The 15914-nt window shown below is 40.0% G+C and overlaps 1 protein-coding gene across 5 annotated transcripts in view; it reads left to right on the top strand.

Annotated features, from left to right (window-relative positions):
- The window catches only part of MAP3K19 (mitogen-activated protein kinase kinase kinase 19), a 78552-nt gene extending 62851 nt beyond the window's left edge, over window positions 1-15701 (top strand). For 2 of the 5 annotated variants that reach the window (XM_090267058.1, XM_090267049.1), the window contains 5 exons: window positions 2690-2733; window positions 4321-6747; window positions 9189-9326; window positions 10315-11012; window positions 15471-15701. In XM_090267058.1, the coding sequence (XP_090123184.1) occupies window positions 2690-2733; window positions 4321-6747; window positions 9189-9326; window positions 10315-11012; window positions 15471-15537 (3374 nt within the window). In that variant the 3' untranslated portion in view covers window positions 15538-15701. The remainder of the gene's footprint in view (window positions 1-2689; window positions 2734-4320; window positions 6748-9188; window positions 9327-10314; window positions 11013-15470) is intronic. The other 3 variants (XM_090267080.1, XM_090267066.1, XM_090267073.1) reach the window with 3 other exon arrangements.
- Window positions 15702-15914: the final 213 nt, after the last annotated feature.

Below are 15914 nucleotides of genomic sequence, written 5' to 3'. Positions count from 1 at the left end.
ACAGTTGGATGGGGGATTCCTGGGTTTCTGTGTGCATAACCAGGCTTTTCTCTCAATGAATTTCCCTAGAGAAAGATTATCCCAGGCTCCTGTCTTTAGGTTGTAAGGCTGAGGCTTCACATGTCAGTGTGCACGTTTTCATTGAATCCTCTTATGTTCACTCTAGCAACTCATTCCTGCTCTCAGCTGCAGCTGGCTCCTGTGCATCTTTGTTTCAAACTCTCCAGAGGGTAAACCTCCAACCCTCAGCTGGGAATGTTAGAAGAGCAACTCCTGACTAGTGGGGCAGGTCAGGGAATCAGGAACCTACTCCTTCTACAAACTAACAAGCAATCCCTTGTCTCAGCCTCAGCTGCATGCTTACCTTCAGAGGTACCTAGTGTCTTCAATTCCTGCTCCCTGCCCTTGTTTGTTATTGAGTTCTGTCCTCTACAGGTAGTGAGCAGAATAGAGAAAACTGGCAACTAATCAATTATTATTCACTTATATGGTTTTCACTGTCCAAAAGTTCGTTGATGTTGATCATCTGCTATTTTATTCTCTGGGTTTTTGTTGTTCTTACTCACACCTTTTAAAATTCTTTTATTGTAATTTTAATGAGGTTTGTGAAGAGAATGGAGAAAAGTTTGTACACTCAATTTTTTAACTGGAATTCTATATACATTTTAAAAGGCTTTCAAATTACCTATCAGAAAGATCTTATATCTGCATCTCACCAGAAATGCTTGAGTGCCTTTTTACCACTTGTTGTTCCTTTCCAACACTGGATACTAGTTATCCAAATATTTATAATAATATCTGAAATTTTAAAAAATTCAGGAAGTTATCCATATGCACCCAACTATAAATAATATTCAGTTGTATTTCTGGAATTAACTTGTAGTGTCTTTTCAACAGAAAATCTCAATCGCTAGCCCTTGGCTGCTGTAGCTCAGTGGATTGAGTGCTGGACTGCAAATCAAAGGGTCACTGTTTGGTTCCCAGTCGGGGCACATGCCTGGGTTGTGGGCCAGGTCCCCAGTTGGGGGCACATGAGAGGCAACCACACATTGATGTTTCTCTCTCTCTCTTTCTACCTCCTTTCCTCTCTCTCTAGAAATAAATAAAGAAAATACTAAAAAGAAAAAGAAAATCTCAGTCTCTAGAATGTCATCTCTATGAGGACAAGGATTTTGTCTTCGTTATTCACAGCTATATTGCCATCTTCTGGAACAGTGTTGGCCACTCAACAGGCACTCAATATTTATTGAATAAATTGTTGGGAGGAGGTGCCTTGGCCAGCTGTGGCTAAGGAAATGAATGCCTTTGCCCCTTCAGTTGGAATCCTCATCTCAGGCAACCATTTTTCACCTGAGAATGGCTTCTTTACCTATGTTACATCTTAGAGAAGCCTGTTTCTAAGTGAAATTTCAAAATGGTAGCTGTGGCTAAAATGGACCCACTGTCACATTTTGTTCAGCCTTCAAAATATTCAGAAAAGAAGGGGCAAGAGGGAGATTTCACATAAAGTCTTCAGATTTCAGTTTTCTCTTGACAATAGGGAGGTCTAGCAGTGACAGATTACCCATCTCTAATGGGCAACATCACTTAGAACTTGATAGTGGATCTCCCTTAATTGGGGCACATGATTTCAGTTTACTGCTGTCTCCACCTCTCCCACTTCATTTATTGATGTGACCTGCTTTGACTTTGAACACATTGACACTTTTGGTTTCAGCTTCAAACTATGGCAGTGCATGGGATTTTGGGGACCATTCTTACTTTTTGATAAGAAGACAACAACTGGGTTTTACACTACCCAGTAAATCACACCTCCCCTTTCCACACACATCCCCTTCCAAATTTATGATGTATTCTAAGTTTGAGTTCAAATGACAGTTGGGAGACAATTATTCATGAATATTTTCATGTTTCTACAGAGCCCAGACTTTCTGAGCAAAAAGCACTAGGAAACTAGGTTAAAAGAGGATTGACTGATAAACATGTCTTAGAAATTAGAGATCGTGTCCTGCTCCAGAGAGATTCAGAGGCTTACTTCCTCAGGAGTGTTTGCTTACATTCTAGGATCATAAAACCCAGTGACACATTTGTCCTTTCTCCTGGAAACATTTGCTTGCATTTCATAGTGAAGTTCTCTCTTTCTCAGGAAAAAAATATGGGTCAAAGTGCCAAACACTATATCAACTCTGAGTCTCATAATTCCTGTGGGGCAGCCCCTCTACGTGCACAGGTGGACATATGGCTCTCAGTGTGTTGCCTTGTTGGAACTGGGGTGTGCCTTGTTGGAACTGGGGTGTTGGAAACTGGTGCTATGATTCCATGTGAGTGATAAATGCTCTGCTCTCTATTCCAGAGATCTTGTGTTTCCTGCCAGGAGGTAAATATAAATATATATCAACATATAGATATATATACAAATGTTATATACATAAGACATATATATATATAACCTACATGTATATGAGAAACAATATTATGCATGAAACAACAACCTTCTTTAGTGGAAGCAGCCTAAGGTTTTGTGTGATTATACCATACCCACCTCCACATGGATTACACCTGGAATAACTCTTAATTTTGACTTTTTCAAACCTCAGCACCAAGATTACTCATAAACTCTAAGATAAGACAGACTGTGTTCATTCAACTACTAAGAATATCTAACTTTTATTATTTTTTCCTGTTACAGAGTTTTCTATCTCTGATATGAAGTACAGTAGCTGCAGAATTGAGGTAAGATTAGTTTTAGTGTTATTGACTTAAGGGTTAACACCAAAGAACCTTCGTTGTTAGAGAGAAACTTGATTAAATAACTCAGAACCAAAATCCTCAGCAATTATTTCTTGGGAAAACAACAACTCATATATAGTTTATAGAGTAGCCAGTAATTTCTGGGAAAATTATACGTTGCCATGGATATATTCCTTTTCTGGGATGTTTCCTATTCTCTACATAATGAGATGAGCAGCTTTCTTAGACATACTAAATTTTATCTTCTTATGACATATTAGAACTTAGGTCATTCTTTTTTCCAGTGACACAAAGATTTTTCTAGTTGTCTAATTTATAAGTATTTGGAAAGATCTTGCAGTCCTCAACTGTCTAACTCTTCTGTATCCAAGAGCCTTTGAGAAAATGCATAGGTACTGCTTCTTGTTGTAAAAGGGGTTTATTGGCCTAAAAAAAATGGCTGCTCTTGGAGAGATGTTTAAGCACTGGGAGAATCTGTCTTTATTTCCCATTATTTTTAAGAGATTGGAGAAAATCATCTAGGCAATAAAACTGCACTTCACTGGTATCAGGGTCCTTTCATTTTCCTTTATTTTTACACACAGTTGGCAACAGAATGAAAATGAAACATGTAGCTCTCAGTTACCATTCAAGATCCAGCTCATAAGTATTCTGAAATAATTAGGTATTAAATCTGTATATGCAGAAAAAGGTCTCAATGAAAAGAAGGATAAAGTTAGAGTTTAAAGCTTAATGACCCGAAAGCTGAATATTATACCCTGGGTTACACTGACCTCTAGAGGTTGATAATAATAAAAACTAGCTTAGTTTGAAATTAATTGGAGGGCAAAGAATTAGAAACCGTCATGGTTGCTAACATTCAAGTGTAGAGTGTGGCACATTGAAAAGCTACCCTCAACAAAACAGTTTGGCAAAACAATGAGAAGTAGTTGTACTCTGGATACAAACTATGAATTAGTATGTAACTCATTGTTAAAGTAAATGTGAAGAGCAATTTTAAGGTATTCTAAGTGGGAATTTAAAAAATCTTAGATCAGCTCTGGCCAGGTAGCTCAGTTGGTTAGAGTGTCTTCTAAGCTTGTGAGTTTGAGCCCCAGTCAAGTACATACAAGAAGCAACCAATGAATACATAAATAAATGGAACAACAAATCAATCTCTCTCTCTTCTCTCTCTCTCTGTCTCTCTCTCAAATCAATACATAAGAAAAAATATTTTTAAATCTTAGATTAATTCTTTGACAAATAAAAAGAGAAGAGAAATAGAATGTTTTATCTTGTATTTTTAATGTTTACATTATAGGGTCTTCCTTTTAAATATATAACTATGAATCTCTATGATAATTTTGGTTTCTTAAAAGTATTATTTTACCTTGGTTCTTAAAAAAAAAAAAAAAACAACACTGGGAATAAGCTTTCAACTTTTAAAATTGTGATCTCCAGCATAGCTTTGTATTTCCTAAGTATAAGGCCTTCCTATAGAAAATCTTAGATCCTCTTCAGATTACTTTAGTTAACATGATATGCATATATGTTTCTGTATTTCTTAGCTTTTTCTCTCTTTCCTTTTAGTTTCCTCTACCACCATTGTCACTCTTGCCCACGAGACCTGGATTTTTTACTATCCCCCAAAATCACAAGGATCAAAAAGTGAGAGGAAGAAATATTTCAAGCCTTGTATCTTTTGTACCTAAACTCTCAGAGCCTTTTAGTCTATCTAATGAGTTTAGATCATCAAACAAGCAACCGGAAGCATCATTTAAGGTGTCTGTGTATCAGACTCTCAGGTCCTCTGATAACTCTATCTGGTCCAGAAACATGTTTTGTTTTTGGAAGGCTAACCATCACAGACAACACCTGGAGATGGAGGAGAATAGGACATCCAAGGAAACAGAGGGATGTGACAAAATTCAAATCTCTCACTTTGACAAAAGGCCGTCTTGGGTGTCCTCTGAGAGTTTTAAGGAAGGCAATTTTCCTGCAGATAGGGAAGTGGATAGTGACTGTCTTGGTAGTGAAATGAAAAAAGCAGAAGAGACCTCTCAATATCTCTCATCAGGAAAGGTAGAGGGTTCTGTAGCCAGAAACTATGAACAAAATTCAGATGTTGGATGTACCACGCCAATTAAGTTCCAAGAAGCCCAGCATTCAGAAATAACTCTAAGCAAGGATAAAGAGACTAGAAATGATAAAGATAATCCAAAAAGTGCCTCAGTGCATAAAGGTGAAGGAATTGAACCAAATCAGATTTTAGAAGAGTTTACTGTACTTAAAAGTGTCTCCAATGTAATTCCTGATGGCCCCATTGAGAAGCTCCCAGGTCATAACAATATAGAGACAAATATAAAAATATCAATAGCAGAGGCAACCAAACCAGAAGTGAATGGAATAGTGCCTCTTATCCATATCACTTTCCCTGGAGATGAGACTCCCAATGCACCAGCCATAGTTAAACCAAGCCTCCAAAAGAGAAAGGGCACCCTTCATAACAACAATAGTGTCAACATAGTTGCACACCAGGGAAATGACAGGCATAAGATGAAAACCCATAGAAATAAGTCAGATTCAAAAACCAACACCAGTAACAAGACACCTCAGAATTTTGTGATTTCCATTGAAGGTTCCATTAAGTCTGCTATGCATAAAACCAGTATAAAAACTCAAGTTTTCCCTTCTTTGGGGCTTATTGACCCAAGACCTCAGCAATTAACCAGGTTTCAAAGGAGAATGCCACAGATAGAAAAGAAGCAAGCAACTTACCAGACTCTAAAACCTAAAAAGCAATCATTTCCCTGCATCTGTAAAAATCCAGGAATAAAAAAGGTTTCCGTTCCTCTCCCTGTTCAACCAAAAGAGCCAAGACTAAATTACCTAGATCTTAACTATAGCGACATGTTCAAAGAAATCAATTCAGCTGCTAATGGACCTGGAATCTATGAAATGTTTGGGACCCCTGTTTATTGTCACATGAGAGAGGCTGAACGACATGAAAGCACATGTTACCGAGAAATAGGCTCAGCTCCATCGGGCAAATGCACCAGCAGTAAACGTCTATCTTCACACAGTAAGAGGAGCAGCAATAGCAGAACAAGACTTTCTCAAAAGAGACCACATGTTAAACCCCCTAAGGCTTCGTTTGGAATTAAACACAAGCACAAAAGTTTAACTTCCAAAGAAAAAGATGGCGAGGCTCCAGGTAGCAACCTACAAGACATTGAAAATGGTGGTGGTATTTCAGAACCAGAGTGGCAGATGAAGTCTTCAGGAAAAGATTTTCTATCTTCCAAAGACAAAATTCAGCCCATGAACTTTGTTCAGACTCATGAGCAGTCTATTAAACAGAACAAATCCCTTTCTGTCTCAGATTTGTCCACTGTTGAAGAAGTCCCTATGGAGGAGTTTGCCGATGAAGGAGACATTTCTAACAGTCAGATACTTGCCACGAGCCTCAGAGATCTGCATGAACTTGAAGAGCTACATCACCAGACCCCATTTTTTCTGTCAGAAAACAGCAGAGCATTGCCTAGTGAGAAGAGTTTCAACAAGCATGTGCCACAAGAAAAACAGAATACAGCATCTCTTGGTAAAATAAATGCCAACCAAATTTTAACGAATGATGTAGAGTTTGATAGTTTGATAAATAAGTCTAAAACACTTACGAATTTCTCTTCCCAAGAGAAACAAATATACCAACATTGGGCACATTCTTTGGAGCATGATAGTTTAGCTAATAAGTCAATTACACATCGAACATTTGGAAAAACTTTAAGTGATACAAATTCAATTTCCCAAGATATTCTAGACTCTATAAAGAATGAAGAATTGACAGATGAACTATTAGGTTGTCTAGCTGTAGAACTGTTAGCTCTTGATGAGAAAGATAACTCTTGCCAGATAATGGCAAATGAAACAGATCCTGAAAACCTAAATCTTGTCTTCAGTAGGAGAGAAAATACCACACAAGTGTTGGGTGGAGAGACAACAAATGCCAAAATTCAGGTTGGTATAATTAAAATCAATGATTTAATTGGGATGGGAAAGGACCCCAGAGACAATCTGGTTCAAGCCCCTTGTTTTCAAATGAAGAATCAGATATCCCAAACAATTAAATAGTTTCATCCAGGTCTCATTGTTTGGTTGCAAGTTTGGAATCCAGGTCCCCTGATTCTCAGGTTAAAATGTTTTCATTATGCTGCTTTACTTTTGAAATTTGGCCAGCCTGACACTATGGTGGAAAAATTGGGGGTATGTTAATAGAGCAAAACTAGTCATTTAAATAGGTGAACATTTTATACAGTGATGAAGTTTTCAATCAACAAATATCAGCAACAGTGACCTGACCACTGTGGTTCAGTTGGTTGGGCATTGTCCCGCAACGCGAGGGGTTGAAGGTTCAATTCCCAGTCAGGGCACATGCCTGAGTTGCACCCAGGTCCCCAGTTGGGGACATGTGAGAGGCAAGAGATCGATGTTTTTCTCCCTCCCTTCCCCCTCTCTAAAAATAAATAAAATCTTAAAAAAAAAACATGAAATATGAGCAGCTGGGTAATTATGAGTAAAACATTGTTTCTAGGTGGTGTGTGAGTAGAAAGAAGTGGCTCACCATCTAGTTTACCACACAAATATTGATGATGGCTACTGTGTTTCTGGCACTGGGCTAAGAACTAGAGACATGATGGGATATAAGACCTAGCCATTGCTCTCAAGAAAGCATAGGCAATAATTAAAAAAAAAAAAAAAATTAAATCTGTTTGGCATGGGAGTGAGGAGAAGAAAATCAATGGGTAGTTGGGTTTTGTTAGTTTGTTTTAGTTCTCACTAAAGTACATAAGCCCCTGTTCTCATATGTTAGAGATAGAAACAGTCAGTTTAGATGAAATGTTGCTACTGAGCATTAACTCAGGTTATATCACACTATATCAGGATCAGGAATAATTATTTTAAATAATTGATCAGAAGAATACACTAGGGAAATAATTATACAATGACTAGGTTTACTGAGAACTTACCAAGTATGAGTGAGGTGCATCATATTGTCTCCTTTATATGCTTCGTAACAGCTCTATGAGACAGATACTAAAGGTACCAGCAAGTCCCCATGTAGCAGAAGAAATTGAAGTTTAGAAGATCACCCAGTTAGTGAGTGGTGGGCCAGGCATTCCGATTCCCATCTCACACCTTTAATCACTTAATCATGGTGGAGATCATCGTTGTCCTAAAAGGCCAACTCTACCTTCATGGTGATCTTGGTCTCTGCTGGGAGATAGTTATTCAGAGAGGCCTTAGGGCTGGGGTGGAATATGGGGGTATGTGTGTGCTGGTGTGTCTGAGATGGGTCTACCACTCTGCCTTTTCAAACTGAAGAAAAGCTAATAAGCTAGTAAATATAATTAGTGATAATCCCACCTTGCAACCAGTGAGTCAAAAACTGACCTTTTCTTTTCCAAGCAGTCCTTACATTTCAGTTTGGATAGAGAAACGTGAGAGGATGGGGAGGAAAAACCCAATGGCCCTGTGGAGGCACACATGCCCATCTGTGAGGAAGGTGACCCCATAGGATGTCTTGTTCCCAGAGGGCCTTCACCGTGCCTCTGCATCACCATGATCATTTATTTTTAAAAACTAGTGCAGGAGATCAGAACAAAGTATTTTCGGTCATGACCAACTAATGGGAAAACATAGTCTAAATTCAATAAAGAGATACTTGTTTCCTCCTTTCTAGGGCAGGGTCTCTCATAGTTTACTACGAATGCAAATCTCTTGGGGATCATGTTAAAATGTAGACACTGATTCAGTGTGTCTGGGGCCTGAGATTCTGAATATCTAAGAAGCTGCTCCCAGATAATTGCTGATCCAACTGGTCTGCAGATTCTCCTTTGAGTATCAAGGATCTACAGGGCCATGGATCTTCAGTCTGTTGCACCTGGCCTTGACCTTTAGACTTGCTTGTTAAGGCTGTGTGTGCACTCATCACAGAGTCTCTTATTTGTGTGTATGTTTGTGTGTAAATGTATGTATGTGTATATAAGTGTACACAGATATGCTTATGTAAACATACGTGTGTTTGAGTGTGTATGTGTTGTGGAAATAAATGAAGAACAAAGGCTATTTACTTAGAGCTCACTACAGCAAAGGAGTCAGCCACTATCACTTGGTTTTGGAAGGAACTCAAAGGCAGGCAGAGGAGTGGGAATGTTTTTTAGTGGAAAAAGGGAAGCTTCAGGTATGACCTGATGGGAGGCTGTTGGCACGGGGAAGCTGTAGTCAGGATAACTAGGAGGGGCATCCTATTTGACGGTTAGGGGTCCATATTTGGCTTTCTCTAGTTAGTTGATCTTACGTTGGAAAAAGGGAAGACCTGACTCTACTCTCCACCTCTTCTCTGCATCCCAAAGACTCAGAGTTTAATGGTGACTTTTCTTTTTGTCTCATTCTTCCAGAGACATAGTAATAGGTTCAGAATATATGATGAGGAGAAATTTCTCAATGAAAAGATCTTTTCTGAAAATAGTTTAAAGTGTGAAGAACCTATCCTGTGGACCAGGGGTGAGATCCTTGGGAAAGGAGCCTACGGCACAGTAAGTTGAATGGAAAACAAAATGAAACTCAAAACCTCCAGTCCTCCTTGACCCTCCTTCTTTATGCTCCAAGTGGGCCCTCTCCCCCAACCCCATCATACTCTTTTGTTTAGAACTATTTCAGGTTGAAGTAACAGGAAACCCAACCCAAACTGACCTAAGGAAAAAGTGGTTCACTGCTGTATGTAACTGAAGGTTCTGGAGTGGGTGTGGCTCTGGGCACAGGTGGTTTCAGGGGTGAAACAGTGCCATCAGGAGCTGGCCTCTCTAATTCCTCCTTCCAGCTCTCATCTCCTTCCAGCTTTCATTCTCAGGCTCCATGTGCTGGTACAATGGCCACCGCGCTTATAGCTTCTCATTCTCCTTGGTTCAATTCCAGAGGGAAAGGAATCTCTTTGTTCAGCAGCCCAGAATATGACACCGGAAGTAGGGAGAGTCATTGCTGAGTGGCAAAAACAAAAGACGTTCCTTATATTTTGTGAATTGTGAAAAAGATTGCTTGAACTGATATAGTACTAGTACTATAGATTGTATTTACATAGATTGGTCAAGAAAAGACGGACCCGCAGATAAAGCATGTTACATTTCTAGCTGGAGACATCTGAGGAATCAGTGAAAAGGCAGGAAGCATGAAACCAGTGAAATCACGTGATAGAGATGACTGCTGAATTTTCTCAGGATCTGCCTTCCTCTCTCTCTTCAGAGCTTTAGCACTGAAATACCCCTATTTTATTTATTGCATGAGGAGCTTTCCCAAACCATGATCTCACGTAGTCATCATATATGTCTATCAGGTAAGTATTGCTACCTCAGCTTTATAGACGAGAAGTTAACATTGCTGGGGAATGGAGGAAGCCAGGATTCTAACCCATTCAGGCCACTTGACTCCAAGCCATTATGATATCCATGCACCATGCTGCTCCTCCCCATCCTGGCTCCACTGAAACATTGGATTATATTTAATCATAAGTTGTTGGTTTGCTTCTAGGTGTATTGTGGTCTAACTAGCCAAGGACAGCTAATAGCTGTAAAACAGGTGGTTTTGGATACCTCTGACAAATTAGCTACTGAAAAAGAATACCAGAAACTGCAAGAAGAAGTAGATTTGCTCAAAGCACTGAAACATGTCAACATTGTGGCCTATCTGGGGACGTGCTTGGAAGAGAACATTGTAAGCATCTTCATGGAGTTTGTTCCTGGCGGCTCAATCTCTAGTATTATAAACCGTTTTGGGCCACTGCCTGAGATGGTGTTCTGTAAATATACAGAACAAATTCTGCAAGGTGTTGTTTATCTCCATGAGAACTGCGTGGTGCATCGAGATATCAAAGGAAATAATGTTATGCTCATGCCTACTGGAATAATAAAGCTGATTGACTTTGGCTGTGCCAAACGTTTGGCCTGGGCTGGCTTAAATGGCACCCACAGTGACATGCTTAAGTCCATGCATGGGACTCCATATTGGATGGCTCCAGAAGTCATCAATGAGTCTGGCTATGGGAGGAAGTCGGACATCTGGAGCATTGGCTGCACTGTGTTTGAGATGGCCACAGGGAAGCCACCACTGGCTTCCATGGGCAGGGTGGCAGCCATGTTCTACATTGGAGCACACAGAGGGCTGATGCCTCCCTTACCTGAACATTTCTCAGAAAGCGCAGCTGACTTTGTGCGTGTCTGCCTAACCAGGTAAGCAACTCAGAGCAGAAGGAGGAAGATAAGTTCCCAGAGATTTCAAGCAGCTGACAGTTCCCCTGTAATTTATGGCTCATTCAAACCTCCACTCCCATTATGAAGTCAAATAGGGAGTGAATTTGTGCCGATAGGAACCATCATTAACTATTTTGGATGATTATGTTCTATGTTGTATCAGTGTTTGGGGGGTAATGCTTCAAGTAGAAAGTGCCACAATTAAATGTCTTATCAGGTCCTAACAATTCTTCCCCAAGTCAACAAGTGTGCAAAAATTGCTAAAGATCTACGTACTTACTGTCACTGGGACATCTTCCCAGGAATGGGCCAAGGTGAAATGGCATGACCTTTGCTTAGGTTCCCCTTTCCTCTCAGGGAACCAGTGTTCTCATTCCCTTCCTAAAACCAGCTCTCAGAAAAGTCTGTGAGAAGTTCATTCATATTGTGGGATTGATATGAATTGATTGGTTGAGTGATTGATGACTAGCATTGAATGTACTGGTTTTCCCAGAAATACTTCAATTTAAAGTGAGGGTAAACATTTTGAGCCAAAGAAACAAATCTCTAATTGGAACATTTTATGCATTAAACTGGGGAGTATTTGAGAAAGCAGAAAATCCCCAACGAGCTGTCTTTCTCCTGTTCTGATGTCCCCTAGTATCTATGGAATAAAATTCTGGGTAAAATGTTAGACCTTAGGGATGACCCACTCGTGAGGTTTTCAAACCTTTCTTAGCTAGACACTCTATGCTCATACAAAATCTTAATTCAAAGAATAAAACATAAAAGTGGAGAGATGGTTCTGGTTGAAATGTGTGTATATGATCAGGGAGAGCTAGGGGAGCTGGCACCCATCCACCTGGCTTCCAGGATGATGCAGAACAGCCTGGTCAGGCTCAACATTTAGATGCACATACAGGACGAGGGAGACCTGAGACCGACAAAACACTATTTCTTGCCTTTCAATGAAATATGCTTTCTTATTCCTAGATGAAAAATTCCAGTGCCCTAGCTTTCAGCAAGCATATATGGCAACCTTCAACTCCCGGGGTCGGGGAGTGGGGGTCATTATGTCTTTCTTAATGAGTCTCAGAATGCACAGGTCTCCCTTTTCCAGGACGTGTGTATCAGCTGTCCTGGTTGATTTCAGGAGATCATGTAGGCCAGGTCAGGAGCGCATACTGCTGGGGTTCTTAGGTGCAGAGGCACCATAGGTGTTCCAGCATTGATTTTGTGGGTGGGGCCCCAGGCAGAGCTGCCCCTTCCTTCCCCCCAAAATCACAACTGGAGCATAAAGGCGTTAAGAATATCATATGAACAGTACCAGTTTTGGAGGTTAATCTTAACTCTTAAAACTACTGCAGTTTCTTTGTTCTAAATTAAATAATTACCTATTATTGAGTCAGAGAAACTACTTGTTTTCATTTTCTTTCAACTGTCACTACTCATATATGTGAGCATGTGTGTGCACAAACACACACACACACAGATGTAAAGAGAAAGGGTAGAATCTTTGTTATGGCTCTCCTTTTGAATCATTGTTTTATAAACTAAGCAACACACAAATCGTCGGCAGCCGTCCGTCTCGAGAGACGATGGTGTAGCTTCTTAAGAGTCTATCTGCACCGCCGAGAATGGTTGTGCAGTCCGACTCGAGAGTGACACGGTATCTGTCTCCTCCCGTGTTGAATCGACCTCTTATGATGACGCTGGAGTGTCCTCTCCAGCGAAGCTGAAGCTACAGAGACCGGGCAGGGTGATATGGAGGGTCTGCTGTTGCCCATGCAGCAGACCCCCCCTCTCTTCGCAGCTGAAGGGTCCAAGGGAAAGACGGAGTCGATACAGCTTGGTTTCAGGTGCGCCGCAGGAGTTGCCGGTGTTGACTACAACGTCGAACCGCCTTAGGGACTCCGGCTCCGGATTTTCTGTCGGGGTTTACTCCCTTAGCCTTTCCCCTGAAGAGGTATGCCGCAAGGCAGCGGAGGTTTTTTGGAGTCAGAGTTTTCCTTCTCTGATGTGCCCTGACTGGAAGATCGAACCAGCGACACTTAGCTCGCAGGCCGACGCTCAATCCACTGAGCCAAACCAGCCAGGGTAAACACACAAATCACACCACTAATAATTAATAGGCTTGTTGTGAAGGTTAAGTGAAATGGTGTATGCAAATTGCTTAGCAGAGTACGAGGCACATAATTAGGGCTCCTTGGTCTGTAACTGTCAGGGAGAATACTAACCTACTTTACCCAATTAATGTCATACACAAGCCTATAATTATCTCCTGAAATTCTATGGCAAAAACCCTAAGTACTCTAGAACCTGATGTCTATGGCAGTGCTCCTTGGAGGGTGGATAGTCAGAAATAAAGGGCTAAGGTACCTTAAAGATTTGGAAGTAGAAATGAGCACCAAGACTGGACAGAACAGAAATTAATTTCAGGGAGCAGTAAGATGTAAGCATGGGTGGGGATATTCCTATGGGCAGGCAGAAAGCTCTGGAAAGCGTGGCCAAGGAGCTTAGCTTTGTTGCAATGGGCAGTGAGGAGCAGGGGACTGCAGAAGGTTTGGGGTAGAAAGTGCCATGAAGGAAAGTATTTAGGAGGGCAGGTCAGAGGCATTGTATGGTCAGTCCTCAAATAGAGACTGCTTGAAACTTGGATTCCAGAACATTTCAGGGAAGATGAATCAGAACTTGGTGATGGAGGATAATAGAATTTCATGGTTTTGAATCTGGATAATGGAAGAAATTATAATACAAAGTTGTGAAAGAGAAATAGAGAAGGATGTTGATCAGGGTCGCTTCATCTAAGGACATGTTTGAAGCTATGGAACTGGAGCTCAGGAAAGCAGTTAAAATTGGGGGCACATATTTCAGAATCATAAGGCTGGTAGCTATAGTTGCAGAAGCAAAACAAAACAACTAGAGGGCTGATGATAATGTTTATGAAAATGGGAGAAGATAACAATAAAGAATATTGAGTCTAGCACATAACTGGTAAAAGGAAAGGAAGGGAGAAAGGGGGTGGGGGAGGCAAGGGAGTTGCTCCAAGGCAGATGAAGAACCAAGAGAACAGCTTCTTCTGTCTAAACAGAGATCATTTCAGGAAGGACGAGGTAGTGAATACTTCAGATGCTACAGAGATGAGGAGAATGAATTCATTAAATTTGGGAATGAGAAAGTCATGGTTAGTTTTTTGTTTTTAAGATTTTATTCATTCATTTTTAGACAGACAGGAAGGGAGGGAAAAAGAGAGGGAGACAAATATTAATGTGAGAGAGAATCATAGATCGGCTGCCTCTCATATGTGCCCTGATGGGGCACAAATCCACAACCCAAGCATGTGCCCTGACCAGGAATTGAACCAGCAACCTTTCACTTTGTGGAATGCTGCCCAACTAACTGAGGCACGCTGATTGGGCATCATGGTTAGTTTTAACAGGGCAATTTCTAGAGAGCATTGGGCCAAAGGTTAAGAATTTAAGATAATGAATGTTGAAAAAAGTCACTGAATTGTGGTCATATTATGGAAATTTGGCAAGAATAGAGGAAATAAGACAGCAACTAGAAATGGTAGCCAGATTAAGTAAGGAAAGGATTTTTGGAGAGAAGAGATTTCTGCATATTTTGAAGGCAGGAGAAAGAGCCTCCAGATGTCGGGAGGTTTTTATTTGTAAATGACTTATCATCACTTTTTTTTCAAACTATTTTTATTTCCATTTTCACCTAGGCTTCCTTAGGGGTTATTTGCTTCAAAACTTATCCAAAGATGCCAATTTAACCAAAAGAATTCCTTTGGAATAGGTCATTGCAGATAACTATTGACTGGTTCATTACTTCATTGACAGTTCATTGGTAAAAGTGTTTTGATTTCTTGAGAGAGGAAAAAAAAGCACAATTATACTGTTGTTGAGCAACTTCTCCTTTTACTTTATGCTCTTCCAAGAGTGCCCCAAATAGAATTATTTTAATTAATCACCAAAGCATACTTAAATGTTTCTTTAAAGGCTTTTCAATTTGGATTCTAATGCCTCAAAAATTTAAAAAGTACATTTATTGCTAGTTAGAAGTGCATCAAGCTTTTAAAAAAGTTATAATTTTACTAGTGTATAAATTATATCCCAAACTGAACATAACCTCAATGTGAAAAATATGGCCTACTTTTTAGTCAAAATAGCTACTATTTTTTGAACAACTACTACGTGCCAGACACTGTTTAAAAGCTGTACATATATTATTTAATTCTCCCATGCTGGGTATGATTGTTATTCCCATTTTACTGATGAGATAAGAGTTTGAGTCACTTGCCTAATATCACACAGCTGAAAACTAGCGCTGGGCTCAATCCGTTTGACTGGCAGAGGTTGTACTTTAATCTTGAAGTGGGCATTTTGAGTCAAGTAGATCTAATTGGCATGCACATTTCTGGGGGTTGCTTCTGATGTGTTTTTCCCTTCTTAGGGACCAGCATGAGCGACCTTCTGCTGTCCAGCTTCTGAAGCACTCTTTCTTGAAGAGAAGTCACTGAATATACACCAAGAACTTTCCAGTTTCATTATTGATAATTGCTATTGCTTCATTGTGGGAATGATGGTTAATGGGCCTTTGTTTTCCTTCTGGAAAGTCAATCTAACCCAATTTAACCAGATCCTACAGTGTCACTAACTGAAAAGTTTGTTACATATTAGTCTCTTCAAGCTTCAGGCATAATTACTTCTGTATATGAGAAAATTTTCTTTAACGAAAGCAACCAAAAACCTATTCTAGTGTTTACAGATTTGACTATCCAGGAAATATAACCTCTATTGCTTATGCAACATTTCTTTTTATTTTTGTTCTGTCAATTTTAATGTCATTACTTTAAAATAAATTGTAAAAACAGTTGTATTTAATTGCTTCGTGGGT

This window comes from Furipterus horrens, unplaced genomic scaffold (genome assembly GCF_987537825.1).
Source record: "Furipterus horrens unplaced genomic scaffold, mFurHor1.1.pri manual_scaffold_1, whole genome shotgun sequence".
NCBI lineage: Eukaryota > Metazoa > Chordata > Mammalia > Chiroptera > Furipteridae > Furipterus > Furipterus horrens.
This window is presented reverse-complemented; position numbering and strand designations above follow the sequence as displayed.